General features: G+C 41.8%; 1 protein-coding gene across 1 annotated transcript in view; it reads right to left on the reverse strand.

Annotated features, from left to right (window-relative positions):
- Nucleotides 1-1,100: 1,100 nt before the first annotated feature.
- Nucleotides 1,101-24,889, reverse strand: part of RSPO3 (R-spondin 3) — a 58,579-nt gene continuing 34,790 nt past the window's right edge. Inside the window, exons 4-5 of the mRNA XM_014874261.2 lie at nucleotides 23,767-23,964; nucleotides 1,101-2,152 (exon numbers count right to left, since the gene is read on the reverse strand). Of these exons, the coding sequence (XP_014729747.1) occupies nucleotides 1,959-2,152; nucleotides 23,767-23,964 (392 nt within the window). The 3' untranslated portion in view covers nucleotides 1,101-1,958. The remainder of the gene's footprint in view (nucleotides 2,153-23,766; nucleotides 23,965-24,889) is intronic.

Raw genomic sequence — 24,889 nt, forward strand, 5'->3', positions numbered from 1 at the left:
CTGCCAACAAGGTGGGAAGATGGTGGAGGGATTTGACTGCTGTTGCTTGGATCCGTAGTGGGAGACTGAGACCAGACCCCTCTGGAGGAAGGTGTAAACAAGTTATGCAATGAAGCTGGGAGCTCACAAATAGTCACCCCTGCTCCAGTCTCCCACTGCTGGGTGCTCGTCATAAGCATTCAGCACACCCTGCTTTGCTCTCTTACCCATTCAGACTCCATTGTGAGTGAGGAGTATTACATACTCATCTCTGTAAAATTCAGCCTTTTGGTCTTCTCAACAGCAAAAATATAATAAATGCATAAAATCAGGGACTGGTTACAGAAAGTTTTAATTAATTCTCATGAACGTAGGAGGCAAACTGTGGAAGCCTTAAACACCATGTGGTTAGGCTACTGCATCTATGTGTATCAATCATTAGAGACAAAGCTCTTACAAAGCAAACTGTAGGAGATCATCCTGCATTGCTGTCTGGATGATTAGGATATTCCTTGGAAAGTCACTGAGGCCTGCCACTCAGGTGTCCTCAGCCTGAGAGACAGAGTTCAATGTTGGACAGGGTCTTTTTAAAGGTCAAACTCACTGTGAGAAACAGAAATAGTGAATAGGGAGGGAAACTGACTCCTGCCACCTGTTCTAGTCCACGCTCCACAGTGATTGGGCTGCTACCCACATGACAGCTGTCATTGGGCAAAACATGGCAACAGAACACACATCGTGAGGGATGTTGTTCCTCAACATGTTTCTGTAAAGGGTTAGTCCATTTCTGAGCAGCAGGTCAGTGTGTGGCAAAGCCTGTTTCACTGATGGGCCACTCTAGCCTCTAACATACCCAGAATGGTACCACAGAACTTGGTTTGCCCTCTGAGCAGCGGAGATTTGCACTTCTGCAGTGTCAGGGAGAAGAACCAGAATAGGAATTTACATAAAATTGGACAGAAGCTTGTAATTTGTATACGTTTGTAAATTTATGTTGGTGGATACTCTTTTGCTAGATGCACAGTGTGGGTGTAAGTTGTATCCTCTTCTGTTTGTGAAGCTATGAAATGATTCCCTTCCCCAACAGAAAGAGTGACGCCATCACTGTGAAAAACACATACTTACATCATCTATTTTTCTGGTTTTTATTAACTCAATGTTGTCTCCTACAAATACGATTTGTCATTCACCAGAAGATTTGAAATGTAGACTTAAGTTACACATAGGTATAAAAAGCATAAACCAGCACACGGTACCACTGTTTAGACCAGAAAACATTGTGTTGTCCACAGATAAGAGCATTATTCAAGCTCAGCTCAGTTTCCTTCTGCTTCAGGGATTCAATCTTCAAAGCTGCAGACACTTCTGCTTCTTATCCCTCGGCAGCTGAAGCCCTGCTGGCTTTCTCCTGATGTTTCTCACCCATGTCTGGAGCATGGACCAGGAAAACACAGGGCAATCCTATCCTGCTCCACCAGAGATTGTAAAACCTTGGGCTCCTAGTGGCTCTTCAGAAATGTTTTCCTCCTTCTCTCAATTATGTACAATATATGAAGGGATACGATTTTCGTCTTTGATTTAGACATATCTCTTGCCTCATACTTAAACAATAGCTTGAAAAATATTTTACAAAGAAAAAGAACATTGTTCATCTGAATGTCATTCATTATTATATTGCTATATTTTATACCCTATTATTAATATATACAAAATTTCTTAATTGCCTTTTACAGATGCATGGAAGCATATAATATAACAGTTTTAAAGTATCCCATCTTTAGATTTTTTTCCTTGGCTCATGTCAATCTCTTTAATAAACTATGGTTGCTTGAAGAATATAGGAAGTATTTGGAATGTTGTTTAAAGTTTAATAATAACTGGTAGCATTGTCCATTTGCGGCCTGAATGGTTGGAACACCTGTCAGGGCGATCTGGTAGAGATAGCAGCATCATAAGACTTAAACAATCATGGAGGGCCACTAATGTGCAGTGTCAACGGGTGCCAGGTCCTGTTCTTTGTTTGGGGCTTTCCTTTTCTTCGGCTGCGTTTTGTTGTTGTTTTCCCTCTGTTCTCGGTTTTGTCTTCGGGCTGCTCGCCCTTTGCTTTCCTGTCTTGTTTCCTTGCTTTCATCTTTGTTGGATTTTTTTCTTTTCTCCTCCCTATTTTTTTTCCCTGAAAAAAATGATGGCACATTAGAAGATTTGCTCAGACAACTGCAATTTTTGAGTCCCTCACTTTGCCATAACCTGTAAAAACAGCCCTGGATTAGCACCTCCCATTAAGAGCTGGATGCTAGTATTAGTATTTGGAAATGTCTGATCACCACACCCACATCCCAGGGGATTCTTGGTATTGCAACATGAATCACATGGCAAAGTGTCTGCTCCAGCACAGGTGTGTGATGGTCTTCAGACTAAAATGTGTCTCAAATCAAACTCTAGATCATTGTCACAAAATGAGGTGTTCAACCATTTTATTGCTTTAAATAAGGTAAGATGTTGGGGAATTTGTTGCTGCTACAGACCTCTCCAATAAAGTATCCTGTCCCCTTAGGAACAGTAAAACTTTGAATATTGGCTGTGGAGATGATATAATAGAGTGCATTTATGCTTGCACGTGAGGACGAAATTATTTTTGCTGAGTGTAGTGCACTGGAACAGGCTGCCCACAGAAGCTGTGGATACCTCATCATTGGAATTGTTCAAGGTCAGGCTGGATGAGGCTCTGAGCAACCTGATCCAGTCAAAGATGTCGATACCCATTGCACAGATGATCTTCAAAGATCCCTTCCAACCAAAACATTTCTGTGATTCTATGATTCTATTACTTCTATTAGCTATACAGACCAGTGCAGGAATGACATTGGCTTGAACTTGTAAGTACACACAAGCCTAAAACAGATTAGATTTTTTTGTCTGTGTGGAACTACTGAGCTATGCAGCTGAAATTCACCTGAAGTTAGATGAATCCCAGTGATATTTTCAAAGGCAACCTCTCTGGAGACTTTCCTGATAGAATGTCATGCTGACCCATATCCTTTCTGACCTGGAGAAATTTCTGGAAAAGTATTGAAAAACATCTGGCTAAACTGTCTTTATGATATCCCAATAATGATACTAGTGAAAGTAATCTATCCTTCTTTGTTACAGAGAGAATACTTTTTGTTTTTAAATTTTAGCAGAGATAATACAGTCTTTCCTACACCAATGTAGGGGGAGTTGCACAAACCTGGCAGTAGCTCTTGCTGTTGAGGGTGCTAAATCTTTGTCAGTTTTTCCCATTCCTGTCTCAAAACCAAAGACAGTGGTTTTTGATGCCTCACTGAGCTCTATGGGAGTATGTCACAATGAAGGAGTAGGTGCAGGGGAAGTGACCTTGCTCTGAGAACAGATAACCATCCAAGGATGTGCAGGGTGCAGGTCAGATAAAGGAAGAGTGATTCAGAAGAGGTGAAGAGAATGCAGAAAGCAAGGAGCAAGATCAAGATCTGAGAATATGCTGTATCTTCTTATCGTGTAGCTCTATGGGAATGTTTTACAGCTTCTCCATTCTTTACCATCACTGCCTGAGAGCAAGGGAAGGTTTAGATATGCACATTAAGTCAAGTAGGGACCAATATCTGCCTTTATAATTTGTTGTTTCTGAAACAGCAAAACTTTAAATATAAAACGATACCTTAGACTTCAGGGGACCAGTCAGAGATTACCTGAATATACACCCACATACCTGCAGAATCCCTCTCTGAATTTGTACATGTCATTTAAGGTGTGCAGAGGTGAGCAGGGGAGACCTGCAGAACTGTTGTGATAGGTTCAGAAAGAGCTACCACCACTGGGAGAACTGAGAGACCTCCATGCAGAAATAAGGCTGCATCTTACCCAGCTGTAATTCTGCCTCTTACTAATGGATAAATGACAGTATGGGATTTCATTCCAGTGGTTTGTAAATACTGTTGGCCCAAGATGAAATGTTATTTGAATGGAAACTGTCCAGACATTCAGTGTTTGACATTACTCACTTGGTGATTAGCCAAAATCATTCAGCTGTGACTTCCCAGCCACAGTTCTTTAAGTATGTTGGAATAACATGTAATGGCTTCCCATTCAGTCATGGACCAGGATATATGTATTTATATGTGTGTGGATATACTGAGAATAAGATATCTTTGTCTAGCTAGAGACTTATCTAGGCATAGCTTTACTGTTTCTGTTTTAATCAGACTGCTATCTTTACAAATGACAAGGAACACTGATCTCTGAAAAATACTTGAAACTGAGTCCTAATTCTCTGCTACTCAGAGGACAGCTAGTTTGGAGTCTTCTCTGCAGTTTTGTACATGATTTAATGTTACCACCTCCATTCTGCTGCCATTTGTGAAAAGATCTGCCCTCTAGACCTATACTGTTATAGTGAAGCAGTGTAGCATAGAAGGGTCACCTTTGCTGGTTTAGTTCCTTTCACGACTATTTTTAAAAATGAGAATTTTTATATGACAGTGTAATGTTACTCCTGGTCAGTCCATGTTTCAGTTTAGACCCAAGAAAAGATTCTACCAGCAGTTCTCTGCTAGCATTGGGATATGGCTGGAGCCCCATTCTTGTGTACATCACCCTCCTGTTCATATGCCTTCTCTCTTCTTCCCAGAGATCTATTCCTGAATATTTTTTCTTCTTTTTTTCTACTTGCTGAAATGCATTTCAGAGCAGCACATTGAGCTGGGTGCCAGATATCGTGGAAATTAATTGGAAATTTGGGCATTTGGCTATCTGTGAAATGAAAAGTGCAAAAATTACATGGGCCATTATATTTGCAAGTTCATCTCTGAGCAAGAGATGGCCTTTCAGTCTTTAAAGAGAGCTTATTAAAAAGGATGAAGAATGATTCTTTATATGGACAGATAGTAATAGGACAAGGGAAAGAGGTTTTAAAGTAAAAGAGAAGAGATTAAGATTAGCCGTTAGGAGGAAATTCTTCATTGTGAGGTTGGAGAGACACTGAAACAAGTTGTCCAGAGAAGCTGTGGATGGCCCATCCCTGGAAGTGCTCGTGGCCAGTTTGGATGGGGCTTGGAGCAACCTGGTCTCGCGGAAGGTGCTCCTGCCCACGGCAGGGGTGCTGAGTTTAAGGGTTTGAGGCCCCTTCCAACCCAAACCATTCTATATTTCTATGACCTACTTTGCCTTTGAAGAGGATGGCAAGGCAAAGCCATCATTAACACTGGAACACAGCGAAGAAGTAAAGGATGCAATAACACTACCTGGAGGAATATATTCTCCTGGAATTTCAATTTAATTTATGGAGAATGTTCTTGTTAGAGCGTTGTGCCGGGCCGAAGCCGGTAGCACTGTGCGGCGTTGTGGCTGCCTGTGTGTCTGTCTCTCGGTCGCTGCCTGTCCCCGGCGGTGCTGCAGTGCCGGTGCCGCCCGCGCGGGGGCGCCGCGGTTCCGCGCCAGGCGGGACGCGGGGCGGGGGCGGCTCCCGCAGCCGCAGGTTCGGTTCCCTCTCCCTTCCCTTCCCCACTCCTTTCCCTCTCCCTTCCCTTCTCCCTTCTCTCCTCCGCTCGTGTCCGAAAGCTCCCGCCCGTGCCCTTCCTGCCGCTGTACCGCCTGTCTTTGCTTTAGTTTGCCTGCGGTGAACTTTCCCGATGGGTCACGGAATTCTTCCTGCGATACACTAACGTTGCTAACGTTTATTTCTTCTTATAGATTCAATACAACCGTTCAATTTTTTTTTTAAATAGGATAAATATTTTTAGACAGGAGATGAAACATTTTCCAGTAGAGTATTTTGCTTATGCAGAGAACATATATAATATCAGAAAAGTATTCATTCGAATCTAATGTCTCTGATGTTATATATTACAACTATTGTGTTATGAATGTATAATGCTTGCAATATATACTGCAATAAAGTAATTAATTGGTTTTAAAATCGCTTTTATGTTGGAAATAAAGCTTTGTACAGACAACTGTACTGGAAGAATTGATCTGCAGGCACTGTGAGTTCTCCGGTACACAGGAGATAGCTTGCTGCTTCTAATAATAGCAAATTCCTATATTGATGAAAATCTAGAGACTTGCTATAATTTTGAGACATGCAGTAGTTCAAATTAAATGCAGACATGAAATTAAGTTTGGATAACAATAACATTACATGTCTAATCAGATTCAAGGTGCTGAGTTCTTGCTAAAATATTTTATAGCCCTGGGTCAAAGAAACTCCTGTGTCTGCATTTATGCAATCCATGTCTGAATGCATCTATTTAAACAAGCCAAGATATTCTAGAGAAGCCTTTGCATTGTCTCATCAGATGTGGTATTTCCACTAGATCTATTGCTGTGTTTTATGGATTAGTGGGAGGAAGCATTGGCCGTGACTTGGGAGGCATTGGTACTCAAAAGCACTATATTACAGACATTTACTTAGAAAATCATGGCTGACATGGACTAAGTACCACAGGTGACAGATTTCTTATGCTTTAGGCATTGTCACTTAGTCCCATCTATTATATTCAACTATTATTATTACAGGGGACCCGGGTGCTGAAATCCCAAAACACCATAGGAAGACATAAAATCTGATTGTGCAAACTGCTTCACTTTGATGGGGAAGTATTACAGGGTAGGCCTCATGGAAATCCCAGAGGGATGAGAATCTGGCATCAGATGTTTGTGATGTTTGTATTTCTTTCATCACTCCCATGAAGACATGTACCATGGAAGAGCCGAAGGAGCAAGAGGAGTCACGGAGCTGCTCCTGTTGGGATTGCAGACACTGATGTAACAGGCCCCTCTCTGGAAGGGTCCCTCTGCTTCTACTGTGACTGTCACCACGGACCACAAATCCTCCCCACTACACTGTAATAAGCTGAAGAGCTGCAATAAAAGACCACAAGCCACTGCTGTAACGTGCCACAGTGTTCTTTCACACCCCTCACAGCCTTGTCTGACCTCTTGGAGCTTTCCTGGCTGCTGGAGCACTGTCAGCACTGGTGCTGCTGTTCCAGTGCCCCAATCCCTCTGTACCCCATGAGGTACAGGGGCAAAACCTAAAGGTCAAGTGCAATCACACTGTGTTGCTCTCTTTCCCACCTGTCCACACCCTTCTCAGACGCATTTTTAGTCCTTTTAGACTAAAAGTCTGTCGCACTTTCCTCATGATGTGGCCTGGACAACAACAGCATGACGCAAACACACCATGCTGACCAAAGAAACCAGCGAGAGAGAGCCCCAGGCTCTGAACTCCCTTACTCTAGCTTTGTCAACAATACAGTCATGCCATATTATGCAAATGAGCAGATCATTCTCATTTTCAAGAAAAGTGACACATTTTTTTTCTGGAACATAGCCTGTAGCATGTACTCTCACTACTTGCCAAGATAACAATCCTCCAAACCCCCAGCTGCCCAGTGATGCAATGGACTTTCTCCTTTCATTCCCAAGCCACAAGTGGCTGATTCATCTGGTATGTCTTTTTGAAGTTTAAACAGCATAACTGCATGACTTTTTTTCACAGCAGTTTTTTAATTCCCCCCCCCCCCTTAGTTATTGTGGCCCTATTTTATAATCACTAGATTTCTGAATAAGCAGAGTGTGAGGGTCAACAACTTCAGAACAATCTAGATGCTATGTGACTTAATGCATTTCCTGGCCTGCCTTACTGCTGAAGATGTTCCAAATGCTGAAGAGAATATAGGTAAAAATATTAACAGAGCTAAGATCCAAAGACATTCAAGGAGCAAGGCCAAACCTATGTTCTCTTGCTGTTAAATGCATGAAGATAGTCTGCCTGATTTCCATACCAGCCCAGATGGATGCAGATCTCAAGGCATGTGCCATATCCACAGTTTTATGTGGTGATCTTAGATAATACAAGATACCTGGACAAGCTCAAAAAGTGGGCCCGTGGGAATCTCATGAGATTTAACAAGACCAAGTACAAGTTGCTGCACCTGGGTTGGGACAATTTGCAGTGTCAGTACAGGCTGGGGGGTGGACAGATGGAAAACAGCCTTGCCAAGAAGGACTTGGGAGTGCTGATGGATGAGGCTGGATATGACCCAGAAATGTGCTCCTGCAGCTCAGAAAGCCAATGGTGTCCTGGATTGCATCCAAAGCAATTGTGGCCAGGAGGGTGAGGGAGAGGATTCTGCCCCTGCTCCACTGTAAGACCCCACCTTGAACACTGCGTCCAGACTGGGGTCCCAGGCACAGGAAGTACACTGACTTTTTGGAGCAAGTCCAGAAGAGGAACACCAGGATGATTAGAGGGATAGAACCTCTCTCCTGTGAGGAAAGACTGAGAGAATTGTGATTGTTCAGCCTGGAAAAGAGAAAGGCTTAGTGTGACCTAATTGTGACCTTACAGTACCTAAAGGGAGCATACAAGAAAAATGGAAAGGGGCATTTTGACAAAGGCAGGTCGTGACAGAACAAGGAAGAATGTCTTTAAAATGAATGACAGTAAGTTTAGATTAGATTTTAGGAAGAAATTCTAGAAAAGATCACCCAGAGAAGCTGTAGCTGCCCCATTCCTGGAAATGTTCAAGACCAGGCTGGATAGAGCTTAAAAAAACTTGGTCTAATGGAAGGTGTCACTGCCCATAGCAGGGGGCTGGAGTCAGATGATCTTTGAGGCCCATTCTAACCCAAACCATCCTGTGATTCTATGATGATGCTATACCTCAAAAGCTATTGATACCTGTGGTTGAGCAACTGTATTATGGGACTTGGTGACTAACTTGTACTTAAGTGTCCTATCTCTTTTTAAGAGTGGAAATATTTCTCTATATGCAGACTTTAGGTGTCTTTGTATGAGGATCCTTAAGGTTCATTTGCCTCTGAAACTAGATTGCATTCACTTGAAAAATGTTCTTATTTACATTGTGTGTGCTAGCTTGTCCTTGTGAGAGCAGTGCTGAAAGAGGCACATTAGCAGGAATGAGAATGTTGTTTCCAAATACAGAAATAGCTTGGGCCTGCACCACAGTAGTTTGCATAAAGCAGGCAGAGAAGAATGGGAAGAGACTGACCAGATTAGTTACGCCAAGACAGGAGATGTCCAGTTTTTCACTGCTGTAGGAGATAAGGAGAAAGTTGTATCCTGTTAGGTGTATGGGAAGTCAGGAGATACCATTTCTTCAGTGGATAGTTGGGAAATGACACCTCTACACTCATGAGCTCATAAGCAAGGCTTAAGGAAAGTCCCTGGCTTGTGACAACCTCTTACAGTAGAAACTGGTTGGATGTGCCTTTTCTGTGCCATAGAAAATACATTGCAGTGCCTGAAAATAGAATATCCTCCAGTCAAAGAAGCAGCCAGAGAAGGAGGATTCCTATAATGAGTTCTGTTTGCTGTTTGTGGAGACATTTACTGCTGCCTCTTCAAACAAGCACTTGTGGGGATTTATTCCCTTCATGCTCGTCTGTTGGGACTAAGGGAATTTGTTAGCAGCCTTGTTTTAATCAGGACTAATGTGCTAACACCAATTTTGTAATTACATAACTGTTTTCATCTTATAAGAACCCGCAGCTTATAAAGTCTGAACACAGCTTCCAAAGACGGGAAAGTAATGGCAATTTAGCAGAGCAGAAAATCACTCCCTCCCCATTCCTTTGGACTGGAAGTGGCATGGACCATGATGGTATTTAAGAAACTGGCATTTTCTTCCTTTGAGACTTTTAATGGTGGCTTCTGACTAGGAGTGGGTTTTTACAGCTCTCCTAAAAGAGGCAAAAATGTCCATGAGTGTCCAAATACACTTGATAGGCCTCTTTTAAGACTAGGAGAGTCAGGAACCAGTACAAAGATTGGGAATAATAGTGATTGGTACCAAAAGCCCTTATCCTGTTGTTAGAGCATCAGGGTATTAGGAGAAATCTCTAATAGCTTGTTTTCCTTTTAGTCACCAATAATCCAAGCCCTCCCGTTAGCTTGGATTGAGGTCATAAATATAGTCCTTTTTAGAGACTTATTTCAGCTGGTGCAGGCTTTTGAACAAACCAGAAATAAAAATGTGATGCTGCATTATGTCAGAGCTGCATGTTTAGTCTGCTGCTCTAGAAATAATCAAGAAAAGTTATGCATGATAAGAGACAGATGCTAGTGCCTCAGCAGACATTTAAACTCTTTCTAGTACAATAGTAAAATGGAGAAAAACCCCAGAGAAACTTTAGTACTCAATTTTGTGCTCGGTGTGCTCTGAAGGGAGGGATATGAGAAAAGATGTTTTCCTTGGCTTTACTTAAACTGATTTTCTCAATGGAACCTGGTAATTCAGATGATACTACATGACCCCAATGTCTGGGTGCATCCCAAGGAATGCCTTTTTCCATTATTGACCACGGTTCAGAGCTGGGTTATACTGGTGGTTGGATACAGATCCTGAAGGCTTTTTGCAAGTGCTGAGTCCAACACTTGGATCAGGCTAGCAGTTCCTGCCCTGGTGCTACACACCAGGACCAGGGAGCCTGGACATCTTCCACCATTTCATTTGCTGGTATAGGTGCACCTACACCCTCCCCCTGGAGTCCCCTCCTTACATTTTCTTAAGTTTTCTGATATGCCAGGAAGGTAAAGGAAGATGAGGAGTCAACAGGATGCACCTCTGGCCCCTCTCGGCACGGTTCACTTGTCCCCTCCACTCTGAGCATCATTTGTTTGCATTTCTGCCTGGGGTGACACCTGTGCTGACAGGTAGACAGGAGTCCCTGTGCACGCCAGGCCAGCTGGACAGATGGATCAGCCTGTCAGCAGCAGGTAACATACACAGGGACAGCAGCTCCTGATGGATCCTCTCAGCAAAACCATCAGCACAGAAGCAGGCTGTTATTACCTAAATTCACTGGAGGCCTGATTCTGACCTCTGTGTTGTACTTGCTCAAACACATGGAGGTCACCAAGGTTGGTGTTTGGTGCAATTGAGGGGAGAATTTGCTTTCAAGGATACTTTTCAAATCAAGGTGTTGAAAATTGACTCTTTCTGTTTTGTGTCTCCACTCTGTGTGTACTATTTCAGCTGGCCAGAGCACTGATCCTCCCCTTTCTAAGTAGTGCCAATATTTCCAAACACATTTTCACATTGATTAGAATGACAGGTCAGGCTTCTAAATTTCATACAGATCAGAGACTCCAAAAGTTCCCTCTCTAAAAGGGTGACATGAGATTTAACTTTGGCCATCTCTATACATTTCTGAAGGATTGTTCTTACCTATTGAGAAACTACCTGGCAGTTTACCAGGTGGAGAGAAGCTTATGGAAAAGGACATTGGGATCACCAAGACTCTTGGGCTGCCTCTGAAAAAGGCTTAGGGAATTTATATGCCAAAAGGATTCAGAATTTAGCCCAAAGAAGCTTGGGAATCTTGGACCAAGATGCCAAAGGTATCTCAGGTTTTCAGGCTGTTGAGACTTTGTCAGCCTGCCGGGTGGGTTGTCAGAGGCCAACTCAATGAACAAGCTGGAAGGATACTAGGCAGAAACTTAACACTAAGGCGAGGTTGTTTCAAAACCCTGCCTTCTTTCAACTGGGACTTCATTGAAATCAACAAGTTTCTGGGAAATGTGATGACTTTGGTAATCTGGCATTTTCAATTTCTTTGGAAAATAAACGCCTATAAAATATAAAAAAAATGTCTAAGTAGGGGTCACGGTGGATATGCAGGAAAGAAGCTTGAATGCAAATATTTTAATATTGCCCAAAAGTCTTCAATTTAACATGAATCCAAGATAGAAATTGTCCATGTGAATTTTATCCAGGCTTTCTTGCCCTCTTTTTTTTTTTTTTTTTCTTTCTTCCCCAAGAATGTGATAAGTTTATTCTTTTAAAATTCCTCTGAGGATGAACTGTGCATTTAGAGCTTTTTGTAGTAACACAGCTTAGCACACTGAAGTGAGCAGCCAGCTTTATAAGTAGCTGGAAGTGGAATGTGAAGAATGGTTTTGCCATGTGACAGTGCATCACTGGAGCCCACTTCACTTAGGATGCTTCACAAACTGACTGCCATGCGCTTGAGATGGATGCAGGCAAGGCCACGTGGCCCAAAGGCTGGAGGAGCTGCAGCCCCCACTGAGATGAGAACACAACCTCTCATGACAGAGCACCCCCAAGTGCTAAGGAAGGTCTGCAACCCCTGCTCCACCTCCACCAGGAGATCTGCCCTGTGTCCTGTCTCACACAGATCCTGCCAGCAGTGCACAGTGGCCATTCAGCACAACTTGCATGTTTTATTTTTCTACTTGGCTGGTGCATTAAGAGCCTTACAGCAGTGCTGGTAAATAGTAACACCCCTAGGTGTTCCTGTGGTGTGTGTGCAGCTCATACAGCTGGGCTGGTTACAGGAGCTGAACTCTTGGAATGCCAGAAAGGTTCTGAGGAACCTGATGCAAAAGTTCAGCGAGTGATATTTTCAGTACAACCATGTATTGTAACAAGTCGGGATCCTCTCTGTCCTCTCGGGGAAAAATTGAGATTGTGGGGATCAGCAGCCTCTCTCTCCAACTGCCTCCTGACTCCAGGTGAAGAAGCCCACTGTACAATAGTCACCAAATATGTTCATGCTTTCAAACTGAGTAACTAGTCATTTTCTTGCCTGCTCCAAGAACTTCTGCTTTAGCCAAAAGCAGAAACTGCTCACTATTTCTACAGATTTGAGCATCACCAGCTTTTGTTAGCAACTCATTTGGCACTATTTTCTAGGACCTGAGACCAAACCTGTAGCCACTAAACCAAATAAAATTTTGCAAGGGTCTGGAATGGCATACTCAGAAACAGTTTACAGACAGTGTAATACAGAAGTGTAGAAATCTCAGGGGTAAGAAAAAAGAAAACAGTGGGTTCACACATACTGTAGCAAGATATTAAGGAGCAGGATGCTTTGTCCAAGGGATTCAGAACAAACAGACTCTTACTTCAACCTCAATCAGAAACTCTAAGAAGTTACTTCAAATTGTTCTTGTACTTTTGAAAATGTTACCCAAGATGTCTCTATGTCCAGGAAGTTAATTTATGTGCTGTGAAAGTTTCTTTTAGATAGAAACCAGAGATTCCATCAGCCTTAAGTATTCACAGGTATTCACAGAGACAAGACTCTTCCATCTCCGTGTTGCATCTTCCATTGTGTCACATTTAATCTTGAGAGATTTATGCATCATAGCTTTAGTTTAATTTAAGACCACTGTGGAAAAAAAAAATCCAGCAACAGAAAATATACTGTGTCTGGGAATGCAATCCTTTGTCTTAGTGACAAATACTTTTTTTCTTTATAATACCATCTTTATATGACTTCCTCAGGTTCCACAAGTATAAAATAGAAATAAGATTTCCTTAATTTTGATGCTTTAGACTCTGTGGATAAAACCCACGACTGCTGCAAATCAGAGCTGCTGAAATGCACAGAGAGTCCTCCTTTATTAAATTAATCTTTTAAAGGACCAAATGTCATACTTCAGCTAGAGAGCTCAAGATCCTTTTTACAGAATTATTGTTTCCATGCTCATGCTTAAAGGTAGTAGGGGCTGGATCACCCACTGGCATTCCCCACCACCACCCCACATCCGTACAAGAAATAAAGTCAGTTCCTCTGGATTTAAACTAAATCCTTCTGGTTTAGCAATGCACATTTCTGCTTAGGCAATAAACATCTGTCATCTGCCATTCATTAATATTAATTATAAATGGTCACTAGCTCATGGGATCCAAGTCCACCAGCTGAGATTTTTCCAACTTTGACCTTGTTAGAGTTTGTATAAAAAGTGTTCAGAAGGGTTCTTCGAAGCTTGAAGCCAGCAATAAGTGCAATTTGCAGAGTACAGCATTTAGATTATGCACTTAGAAAAAGGGCAGTCACAAGGGGTGATGGGGAGTGGGGGAGGGAGGGGAGGAGGGAATACAGAGCCTGAAATGGAGCTCCTTTAAATGCTTCAGAATTTTAGACCTTTCTGCAGGCTAACGACAGGGAGAGGCATTGTCCATAATGAAACCAGCCCATCCATTAAACATTACTGTAAATGAAAGGTTGCATGAATTAAAGGTTGTTCATCTCATGTTTCAGGAATGTAGCTGTGTTTCATGTCTGAAGCTTGTTTTCCTTTTAAATGGAGTTCTTCAGATGACAAATGAGAGAGAATTTCAGAAAGCAAATGGGCAGAAGTAAATACACGCTCAAGAACAAAGCAGAAACATAACTGTAGCTGTAAATCTTTACACTGGGGCTACTGTTTGCTGTAGATATTGGGGCGGATTAGGTTAGAATTGAGAAATTTCATTACTGGGTCATTTTGCTTGTAAAACAAAACAACAATAGAAAATCCCCACAGTTAATTGTCGAATTCTGACCTTAATGTCAGCTGTATGTGTTTCACTCATGGAATACCAGTTAATTCTTTTGCTACCATTTTGAATTTCAAGGAACTAAAAATAGAAAATTTAGAAAATGCTTTTTCTGAATCTTGCATGGCCACCACATTTTTAAATTAAGAATGTTGGGCTTTTTCTTCCAATGATTTTTTGTCAAAATTGCTTCAACAAAAATTACTGAAAATAATATTTATTTGCATCTGTCCTTATTTTATAATTTTTCCAGGCCTAATCACACAGTGATATGCCCCTCATGGACCATATCTGCATCTGCTCTTTAAATAGGCACATTTTCATTGGCAGAGAGTTGCTACTTTATATCTCTGGTAAATTAGCAAGAAAATCTAGCCCTGTACTCTTCCTGCAACAATTATTCAAAGCTGGTGAATGCAAAGAGAAACATGAACAGATATCTCTGCAATGCAAATGACTAAACTGGTCTAAAAGAATGAAAAGTTGATTTTAGTTCTTTGACTCAGGCCCAAATAAAAGTCTGAGCTTGGTAAATGATAGCAGGAGGCCTTATACTGATGTCAGTGGACAGAGATACTTGGATTTGTGCTCTGTAAATGGGCAGTATGCTGTCTTTTGGTGAGAGTTTTGCAGAAGGCAATAGGTGAGAAAAATTTTGTGGAAATTATGTAGCCATTTTATAAATGCTTATCAAAGAATTATCCAGTCCTTTACTAGTCTATGAATCTAAACTACTATACTTGGGCTGGCTCTGATTATTGTTTATCTAACCTCCTTAAAAATCTTCCATAGAGGTTCCCACAACCTCTCTCCCGATCTTTACAATCTCTGAGAATAACATTGGATATTGTCTTCTCATTGGGAATGTTCTGAAGCTTCCCTGGACCTTTGTAACACAAGGTTATGGCAGCGAGTGCTTAACTTCATTGCTTAACTTCATACCCTTTCAAAGTTATGAAGGTGAAAGAGAGCTGGGAGGCAGCAGCCGAAGCAGACCAAAGGCTACATCAGGTGTCAGAGCTGGCAGGGACAGTGAGCTGAGAAGAGACAATGAGACTGGAGATGCAGAGACCTGGGTGGGGAAAAACAAACAGAGCTGCCTGGGTGGGGAGGAACAGGCAAGTATCCAGAGATGAGGAGAAACATCGGCCAAAAAAGTGCTCTTTTGTTTTCACTTTGTTACAAAGGAATGCTGAAAATCCCTGCATTATGGTTAGATCCACAGTACTCTGAAGTCAATGGGATTTCAGTGGGTCTTGGATCAGGCCCTTTAAAATAAGGGCAGCTGTAACACAATAATGAATGAGTGCCATGCTGCCCATGACTACAGTGTTATAACAGCATTGCTATACATGGAAGTGTTCCATAGCCCAGGATTTAGCTGATTAAACAGTGCTGGATGTGTCGCCATTAGACTTGAAACATCCACAGCCAGATTTACTCTGTAGCTCACATACCCCAAATGTTTTGCATTCTTGGACTAAATTTGATAGATGCGCTATCAAACTTCTTTCTTGCATTTGTTCCTCTTTCCAGGACACTCAGGTCAAAATAGTGAGAATTTAGGTCTCCAAGTGGCAAGAGCCAGATGGGCCCTCTTCCTAGCAGCCAGGTCCCTTCACATTTACTTTGTAGCAATATTGTCCAAAAGTGAGAAAACAGCTTGATGGGGGGGTCTTCTGAAGCATTAACAGTAAGAAGCTGTCGAAGTATCCCACTGTGGCACACATCCTGGAAGAGCCTCATTTCCTCTCCACCAATGACAAATGTGACCCTTCCTCAGAAAGTGCTCCTTACATCACTAGGAGTTAGGGAAAGGACTCTAAAAGCATTAACTATGAGTTGAGATGTTGAGATAGATGACCAGTGTGGGGAGAAGGATGTTCTGGCACATGAAGGAAGAGATGAGGTGTAGGAGAGAGGACACACAGCTCTGCCCTGTGGCACTAAGAGGGGAGAGTAGTCACAGTTTCCTGTGAACCTTTCCCTGAAACAATGGGGAGTTGCTGAAGGTGAAGGTGCCATGAATAAGCTGTGCCACAGTAGCTCCCATGTGTGCCAGGGAGGAAGATCAGAGACTAGGCAGACCTCTGCATGTCTGCATAAAATAACTGGGAGTTTGTTTAAGGACTCTGTCCGACCTGCCCTCTTCCCCAGTCATATCTGCTGTGGAGGGAAGTTTGGTGGCAAGCCAGAAGGTGGACTTGAACCTTGTGGGCAAGGAGCAGACCACTGCCTTCTTTTCTTTCACAGAATAGACACAGATGCAGATTTCACTTTCTGAAGCTGGAGCTTTCAATCCCAAGTTTTTATTCAGGAGTGAAGAGTTTAGGCAAGTGCTGGAAATTTAGTGCAGAATGAATACCTGATGGATACTTTTGAAGGGGGAGGAAGAAGAGTTACTGAAGGGCTTGTATTCCCTTCAGCTTTTCCTACAAAGCTCAGACATCTAAAATATAGTCAGCTAGCCAATTCTGGAGCACAAGGAGGCACCAAAAGGGAAGATTAGAAGAGAAAAAGAGATGATTTCTATCCCTTATTTGGTTTAGTGATCTGAGGAGGACAGCTTTCACATTGTTCACATTTTAATAAAAGAATGCAATCAGCTTTTTTCTAATTCACTTCCCTTACAAGAACAATTGACCACATACTTCTGTCTCAGCTTTGACACTATTCCTGTTAATACGAAGTTGATGCTTTTTACCATCAGCATGCCCAGCACATTTTTTATAGCATGCTCCAGAGGACCTCAGGGCATCTGAGTCACCTCTCCACTGCTCCCAGGCTCCCCAGGACAAGGAGGAGGCAGAAGGTGGCAAGAGAGGAGCTAGCTAGAAAAGGAGAAAATCTTCCAGGAGCACAGAGACAGTGTCAGCCCAGCACCGTGCAGGGCTTAAGTTAATTTTGATATCTGAGGGCACAACCATTTTCACCTGACTGTTCATCAAGATGCATATTGTTCAGAGATCACAACCTTGGCATGGTGCACGTGTACAGAGGGTGTGCATTCATGTGTAGTACCACATATGCAGAGGCACGCAGCATGGATGTACTATCTGCTTGTGTGGTTCGTGTGTGTCTGTCAGAACTGGGAGGTTTGATGAGAATTTAATGCTCACAGTAGCACAAACAAATTAACTTGTAGTGAAATGAAACATTACTGGTAATTAGTTCAGATTTTAATGTCTACATTTGCAGGTAGCAACTAAGTAAAACTTTCAAAACTGCCTGTGATCAAATCCTAAAAATGACACAAGGTTAAAAATAGCTTTATCCAGCCTTTTAAGCCCTTGATTTCTACTCAGTACATCCTCTACTATTAGCTATTTTCGATACACAAATAATTTGACTAATTTTGGCCTTATTTTTCCTTCTGAAGCCTGTTCACCCAGATCTCTTCTCTAGGCTGTGCCTAGGTTTGCCTGCCAGTGGCAGTGGCAGCCGTGTGCTGACGGTGCTCTGCCTCGCTTGGGGTATCCCCAGGATGCCATTTCCCTTCGTGTTGCAACGAGTGGATTCCCAGTCTCAGCAGCCCTACTACTGGAGGCTGGAAATGTGTTAAAGTTAAAGAGTCAAAACCCTTGCAAGGAAAGGAAATGAGAAGCCCTCTTGGCAGCAACAAACGGAAAATAAACAACCAAACTCTTCACAAGACAGATTCCTCAATTATAGTGGCTCAGGCTCACAAAGGCCAGAGTTAGGACCCATTGGCATATGCAGTATGTAAACACAGAGATGCAGTAATTAGCTTCGTGTTCATTTTGAGTTTTCAGAAGTCCTGTGACCTGCCACGGAGTAGGGTCATTAACCAAAACCACACTAGTGACCTTCACACAGGACACCCCATCTCTCACAGTTACACGAGCAAACTGTGTACTGGGATGTCTCCCCGGCTCACATGCTCCAGCCTCTTGTTTTAAATGCCACTGAGTTATATATGAGCAAGAGGATGTGACTTGTGGAATGGGCTGTGATAGGAATATCTTGCTTTCTCACATAGCCATGCTTAGGACTTAAATGTAATTAAGTAGAAGTAGTCAATACCAGAAATATCTAAATTGTGGTACTTTTTTTTTTTTAAATCAGAAAAATATTTGCTTAAAAATAGTACTCTGAGGAATTGCTGAAATACTGTGGGCTTCCATTGACTTGGAAAGAGACTTTTATCTTTGAAGTATGGAGTGGACAGGGACAGACTATTCATTTGAATAAGATGTACAGTCATTACTACATATTAATCAACAAAACAAAATACTGTTCTAACTTGATTTTGCCAAGACTAGGCAAAATTAGTATTGGACATGAATATTTTTCAAGTCCAATTTTTGTTTTACTGTGGCTGACCGGTGGTTCCCCTGAAATACACTCGTACTGCTTGGAGTCCCTTCTCACACCACAGCCAATTGAAGACTTTTTCAGACATGATCTGATTAATATGTTTGGAAGCATTATGTGGACATATAAGAGGTGGAAGAACTAGTGCAAAGAAACAACAGAAATGAGCTGAGTCTCAATTCTCTAGGCTATTTAATGGAACCTGCAGTTTTATATTCACATGTATGCTGTACAGTATAGAAGTTATTATTTTAATTTATTTATCCAAAATTTATGCACTTCCTCGTTAAAACTCCTTAGCAACAAATCCTGTTCCCTTAGTTCCCTTCTGTTCACCAGTCTGCATCTAGAATTCAGCTCCTCACCCCCAAGGCATTTCTCTCCCTCTCTTATTCCTGCTGTAAACTTAAAAAAAATCACGGAATAGTATCTCTATTCTCGTTAGAGCTTAAAACTCTCATTAGAGCTTTAACTGACAAGCTACCTCACCTCCAGGGGGTTGTAGTCTTTTGAATTTTGACTAAAATTATCCCTCTTCCTCTCATATCAGTATCCTGCTTTCGCACTGTACAAGGTGACAATTGCTACATTCCACAGTGAAAAAGAAACATGCTATGCTACATTCACCCTCCCATGTCTTCATGTCTAATGCTTGAAATTTTGCCTGTCAGGAGCAGGAACTTTCTTTGGTCTGTATTGGCACAGAATGGACACAGTTAAATTAATATTGCTTCTGTCCTCTGAACATCTAAACACCACCAGTATGCAAAAATTCAATATAAGAATTAGAAACAATTGAAATGTATTCATTTGCTTACAATAATGCAGCTGTGTAACCAATGTTATCTATCTATTGGTTTGCATAATACCTAGACTTCAAAGGTGTCTTCCTTGTTCATAATTAATACTAATTTTGGTGAGCGCTTTAATTCTCTTCAAACTGATCAAAACATATTCTCTGAAAGTACTTGAAATTGTCTGATCTCTAGGGTGGCTTAGTTGGGACTCAACAGAAAGTCATATGGTGAATATTCTCTTCTTGGCAGAATTAGTCACGAAAACATGCAATTCTTTCCCCACAAATACTTTTGTATGCAGAATATCGGAATGTCAGAATATTTGTCTTTCGTCCAGTAAAAGTCAATCTCATATATTTGCTAACAGCAGTCCAAAGGGACTTGTGTTAGGCCAGAGCACATTTATTAAGGCAGAGAAATAATATTGATGGATAATTTGCAGTGTTTGAGGAGCTTGAAAATTTTGCTTTTCCAGTACATCTATTTGCCATTTGCCATTAATGGACATGGCTACAGGAAATACATATCTCAATTTTTATCTATCAGTGAAGGGTAGGAGCCAAGAACATATTAAGTGTAGGAAGGTAAAAGTTGCAGTACACTGCACTGGGTGAACAAAACAAAAAGTGTGAGGGAAAGAAAGGAAGAAGAAAAAACTGGAGCTTAATATCATATAGTCATGCAGACTAAAAAGAACATACCATCGTGGGATTAAAAGAGGAGAATGATGAAATAAATTACAGTGAGGTTTGGATGGGACTGAACGACAAAAAGGAGCCTGTATGTGACACACATGGGGATTACCATGTCAGATCACACTGGGATCAACTAATTTAGTGCTAAAATAAGTAAAAAGAACCCTTTATGCTAATTGAGCCTACAATTTGTATCTTCATTATTCCCATTTGTTTACATCCATTCTGAAAATATTAGCATCTTCTCAGAGTAAAACATCACCGCATAACCAGTGAGGGAAAAAAAGGGTTGCAAGACATCTCATCAGCTTCAATGAGACACACCAGCAGATGGAAACAAACAAAGAAAAAAAGCCCCCTTCATCTGCTTTATCTCGTTTTGCGCAGTTGTTCCAGAGACATGTCCTTGCTGCTGTGCGATAGCAGTGCCTTCACTGAGTAACATCCTGTCGCTGACCTCAACGTCTTGAGCAAAGTCATTGAGGCATCTGTGACGAGCACACCCCGTCATCATGTGGTCTTTGCCCTAAATCCCTCAGCCACAGACATCTATCCAACATGGAAACGGCTGAGAGTGACCGAGCTGACCCTCTCCTCGTGCTCATGGAGAAAAGATTAGCAGCCCTGCTGGTCACTGCTGGGTCTGCTGCAACACTTCAAAAGCCAATGCCATGGAAGTTCAACTCTAAAGCAATGCCTGAGCGGCCACAAGGAGTTGTACAACGCAAGAGACCCTTTTCAGTATTTCTCAATACTAAATACAAACTTACTGACTTTCCCTTTTCTTTCAAGTGTTTTTGTTGTCACCTCCTTCTGCGTTCACTTACAGGGCACAGCTAGCCTTAAGAACAGAGCCTAGCTCACTTTCTTGAGCAATTATTCTATTGTTCAAAGGGGAATAGAAGTTTCTGTTTGTGCAATAAGGGACAGCAGTAGGGAAGATATTTTGCCTGGGGATTAAGTTGGGAACCTTTATTTCCCCATTTCAGTAGGAATAGAAGGAAAACTTACAGCTCAATTCTTACCTTCCTAGTTTGTCACCCTAATTCATCCCTTGAAGCTCTTTTAACCTGATGTTTCATATGTGATATTCCTCAGTTTTATTAAGAATTATCTTTCTTTAAAAAACAATAAAATAAGTTCATCTCCCTGAAGCGATGAATGTGAATGGTAAAGACTTCTGTGAATATTGAGAAGGTGAATGTCAGAACAAAAAAACCCATGGCTCTCAGACACAGGCATATAAATCCCAAGGGCATAGACAGAGTGGGAATACAGGTTTCTCTTTAGAAGGAATCATCTACTGAGCATAAAACAGGCTAGAATATAGACTGTGACTTACTCAAAAGAAGGGCGAAAAAAAAGTCCACCTTTATGCATATTGCAGGAAAGAAGGAAAAAAGGAGAGAAAAAGATTCATGATTGTGAACAAATTCTTGTGGTGCACAGTATTTTTCAAGTATGGTTTGGATCAAATCCCATAAAATAAGAATGGATAGCAAAATACGTGAGTAGTTTCTTCTAAAGTTCTTATTACACAGGAACAGCAGGCATTTCTCAAAGAGAAATGCCTTGTCCAATCTGAAGTGTTTGCCAAATTGCTATAAGCAAACACACAATATCATCGCCTCAAAAAAAACCCCAGTTTCATAGCCCAAAATTACAGTCCTATATTTTCATCTCTGTCAAAATCAGGCTTTGGTAGGGAAAAAAATGGACTCTTTCCCCAGTTACAGCAGGCTAATGAGAGGCTGTTTCAAGTTGTGCCACTATGTAGGAACAGAAGCAAGCATACACATTTTGAACATAGAAATCTGTAGGATTTCTAAAGGGAATCTGTAAATAGGTTGCCTTGACTGTGGCCTTGACACAGGTATACCTCTCTACCTCTTCAAGATACTGCCTGACACAAGGAGTAGGAGGTGATATCTATGCCCTATAGATCAGTAGATTCACCCAGTTCTTGGGTGAGGAGGAGTCACCTGCAGCTATCTGGTCCATGAGATCCTCCTCCTAACCATAGAATCACAGAATCAGAGAATCTGCTGAGTTGAAAGGGACCCTCAAAGGTCATCAAGCCCAACTCATGGCCTTGAGCAGGACACCCCAAAAGTCACACCATGTGTCTGAGAGCATTATCCAAATGCTTCTTGAGCTCTGTTAGGCTTGGTGCTGTGAGTACTTCCTTGGGGAGCCTGTTCCATTGCCCAACAATTCTGGGTGAAGAATATTTTCCTAATATCCAACCTAAACCTCTCCTAACACAACTTCAGGCCATTCCCTTTGGTCAGCACAGAAGAGATCAGTGCCTGCCCCTTCTCTTCCCTTGACAAGGAAATTGTAGACAGCAAGGGGATCTCCCCTCAATCTCTTCTCCAGGCTGAACAGACCAAGTGACCTCAGCTGCTGCTCATGCATCTTCCCCTCAAGGCCCTTCACCATCTTTGTGGCTCTCATTTGAACCCTCTCTAATAACATTATTGTCCTTCTCATGAGATACATCCCCAGGGAACGAGCCCACCTTCCAAAAGGTTACAAGATCCAAACCCCTTGAGTGTTTCCTAGGTCATCTGCAACAACTCTGGTCATTTAACAGTGGAATGGGGAGTTATTACTTGGTACCAGCAGCTACTGCTGCCCCACAGATGTTCACATGGAGGGGCAGCTACTCCACCTCTTCCACTCACCCTCAAAAGGGGTGGGAGAAAGAGAGAAATAGATGAAATGGGGAAATGGGAGGGACAGAGAAAACAGCAGGAATGGAGAAAAGGAAATATTCCATAGTTCCTCCTATGTCAACCAGAGTAACTTCACTGAGGACAGATCAAGTAACTTCCCCTCTACAAGAAGGGGAGAATAATCAAAGAACAGTATCTAGTGGGTGGAATTTGTGTAAATTATTATTTTATAGACTTCTTAAGCATCTCCCAGTCTTAACACGTGTGATGGCATTCCCTCGCTGCCGTGCTGGGGAGTAAGTCCAACCAGCTGCCTTGCATGGAGGGACAGTTCTGCTGGCAGTCTTGCTTCTTGGGTGAACCTAAGTGGAGTTTTGCTTCCCTGCCATGCAACACTGTGATCTTTCTCCCATGCTGGGACTCGATGACCCAGACGCAGATGGCAGGGTCAGGCTGTGTTGTTCAGCCAGAGCTAGTGGAAAAAGTTCAGGCTGGGAGAGACGCCACATCATTGCATCTACAAGAGTTAAAATTTTACTTGTAGGGAAGCATGAAATAGGAATTGGTTTGGAGAAATCCCTCTATTGAAGCATGAAACTTGGCTGCATGACACCCAACAGATAACACCCACATCAACACGTTTTATGATGGATCTTTTTGTTCTGAGTACTACACTGCAACTTTTCATCTTGGCAAACCTTTCAGCAAACAGAATTGGGAGACAAAGTGTCTTCCCTTCCAGCCCACCCTGTCCTTTCTAGATCACACAAAGCACAGTTTTGAGCAGTGTTAGGATTTTATTTACTGCAGGCAAAGGCACAATTCTCTCCAGCCCAAAAACCACCACATCAATGGCAGCTTTGGTGAAGCCTGAAACTGAAGCCTAAGAATTCAGGTGTGAATTATTAAACAAACACAATATCAATCTCATATGATGATGATAACTTGGTACCTTTTCCTTCCTTCTGACATCTCTTTCTTTGTACAATACATTTTCTGCTCTCGGTTGTAGCTGGGCAAGGATTTCCCCTTGCTGACGGATGCTGTACAATCTCTCTGACCCTCACTTCATTTCCTCTTTTGAAACCACATGTTTTTCCTTTCTTCATGCAAGGGCTCCATGGACTCCACTCACTAGTTTCACAGTGCACTGCAATAAATATAGAACAAATTGAGCCTGACCAATATATTTTTGTATACAGAATACATATGGGACATTATTTTCATTCGGCATCAGCCAAAAGGTGGCAAAAACTAATGGGATTAATCACTTGTAGCGAGTTGCTGTAATGAATTGACAGAAATTGGACTGTTAAAGATATACAGCACAAAATAATGCCAAATAATTATGTCAGTTACTATGTTCTACTCACTGTTTTGCAATTCCATTCCTGAAACAAAGCAATAACAGCACAACTGGTCTCAATGAATAGTTACTGGGGTTTGTTCTGACTTTACTTTGATGGAGGTGTAAATCCTTTTAGCTTCAGTGGAAGGAACTTTGGTCATGCCTGTGTGAAAGGTGAGTGAAGTCATTGGGTCAAGCTGCTGCAGCTTGTCTCAAAGGTGGAAATTTGGAAATTTATAGTTATAAAGGACCAACTGATATCAAAAGATGTTGCATTAGAAGCCAAGTGTCTTTGGCCATCTAAAGAGCCATCATCTGTAGCATACACAAGCTGAAAACAGGCAAAGCAGAGGAAAATTTGGGTCAGTGTGAGGTTTCAAGCTTTTCAGAACGGTGCAGGTTACCCTTTCTAAACCAGAGTGATGTGAATGTGCATCCTATACTATTTGGAAGTCAGAAGGTGGGTCATTTCACACTTGTCCAAAGAGAGTGAATAAAAAATGGGAGTAACCTTGGAAAGTTAACAATATACTTTTAATAGTTATCCTTCTCTTATGCCATCTCACTAACTTTCTCTTGAGAAAAGAAAGTAAATACATATATTTACTTTAAGTCCAACTGCATGCTTAATATTATAAGACACAACTGAAGAAGGAAAGGCTTCTGGTCCCTCTATGAGGAGGAATTAGTAAGTCAACCTTTTTTCAGATTCAGAATTTACTTCAGA

The sequence above is a fragment of the Sturnus vulgaris genome, chromosome 3, assembly GCF_052056855.1.
Source record: "Sturnus vulgaris isolate bStuVul1 chromosome 3, bStuVul1.hap1, whole genome shotgun sequence".
NCBI classification, from domain to species: Eukaryota; Metazoa; Chordata; class Aves; order Passeriformes; family Sturnidae; genus Sturnus; species Sturnus vulgaris.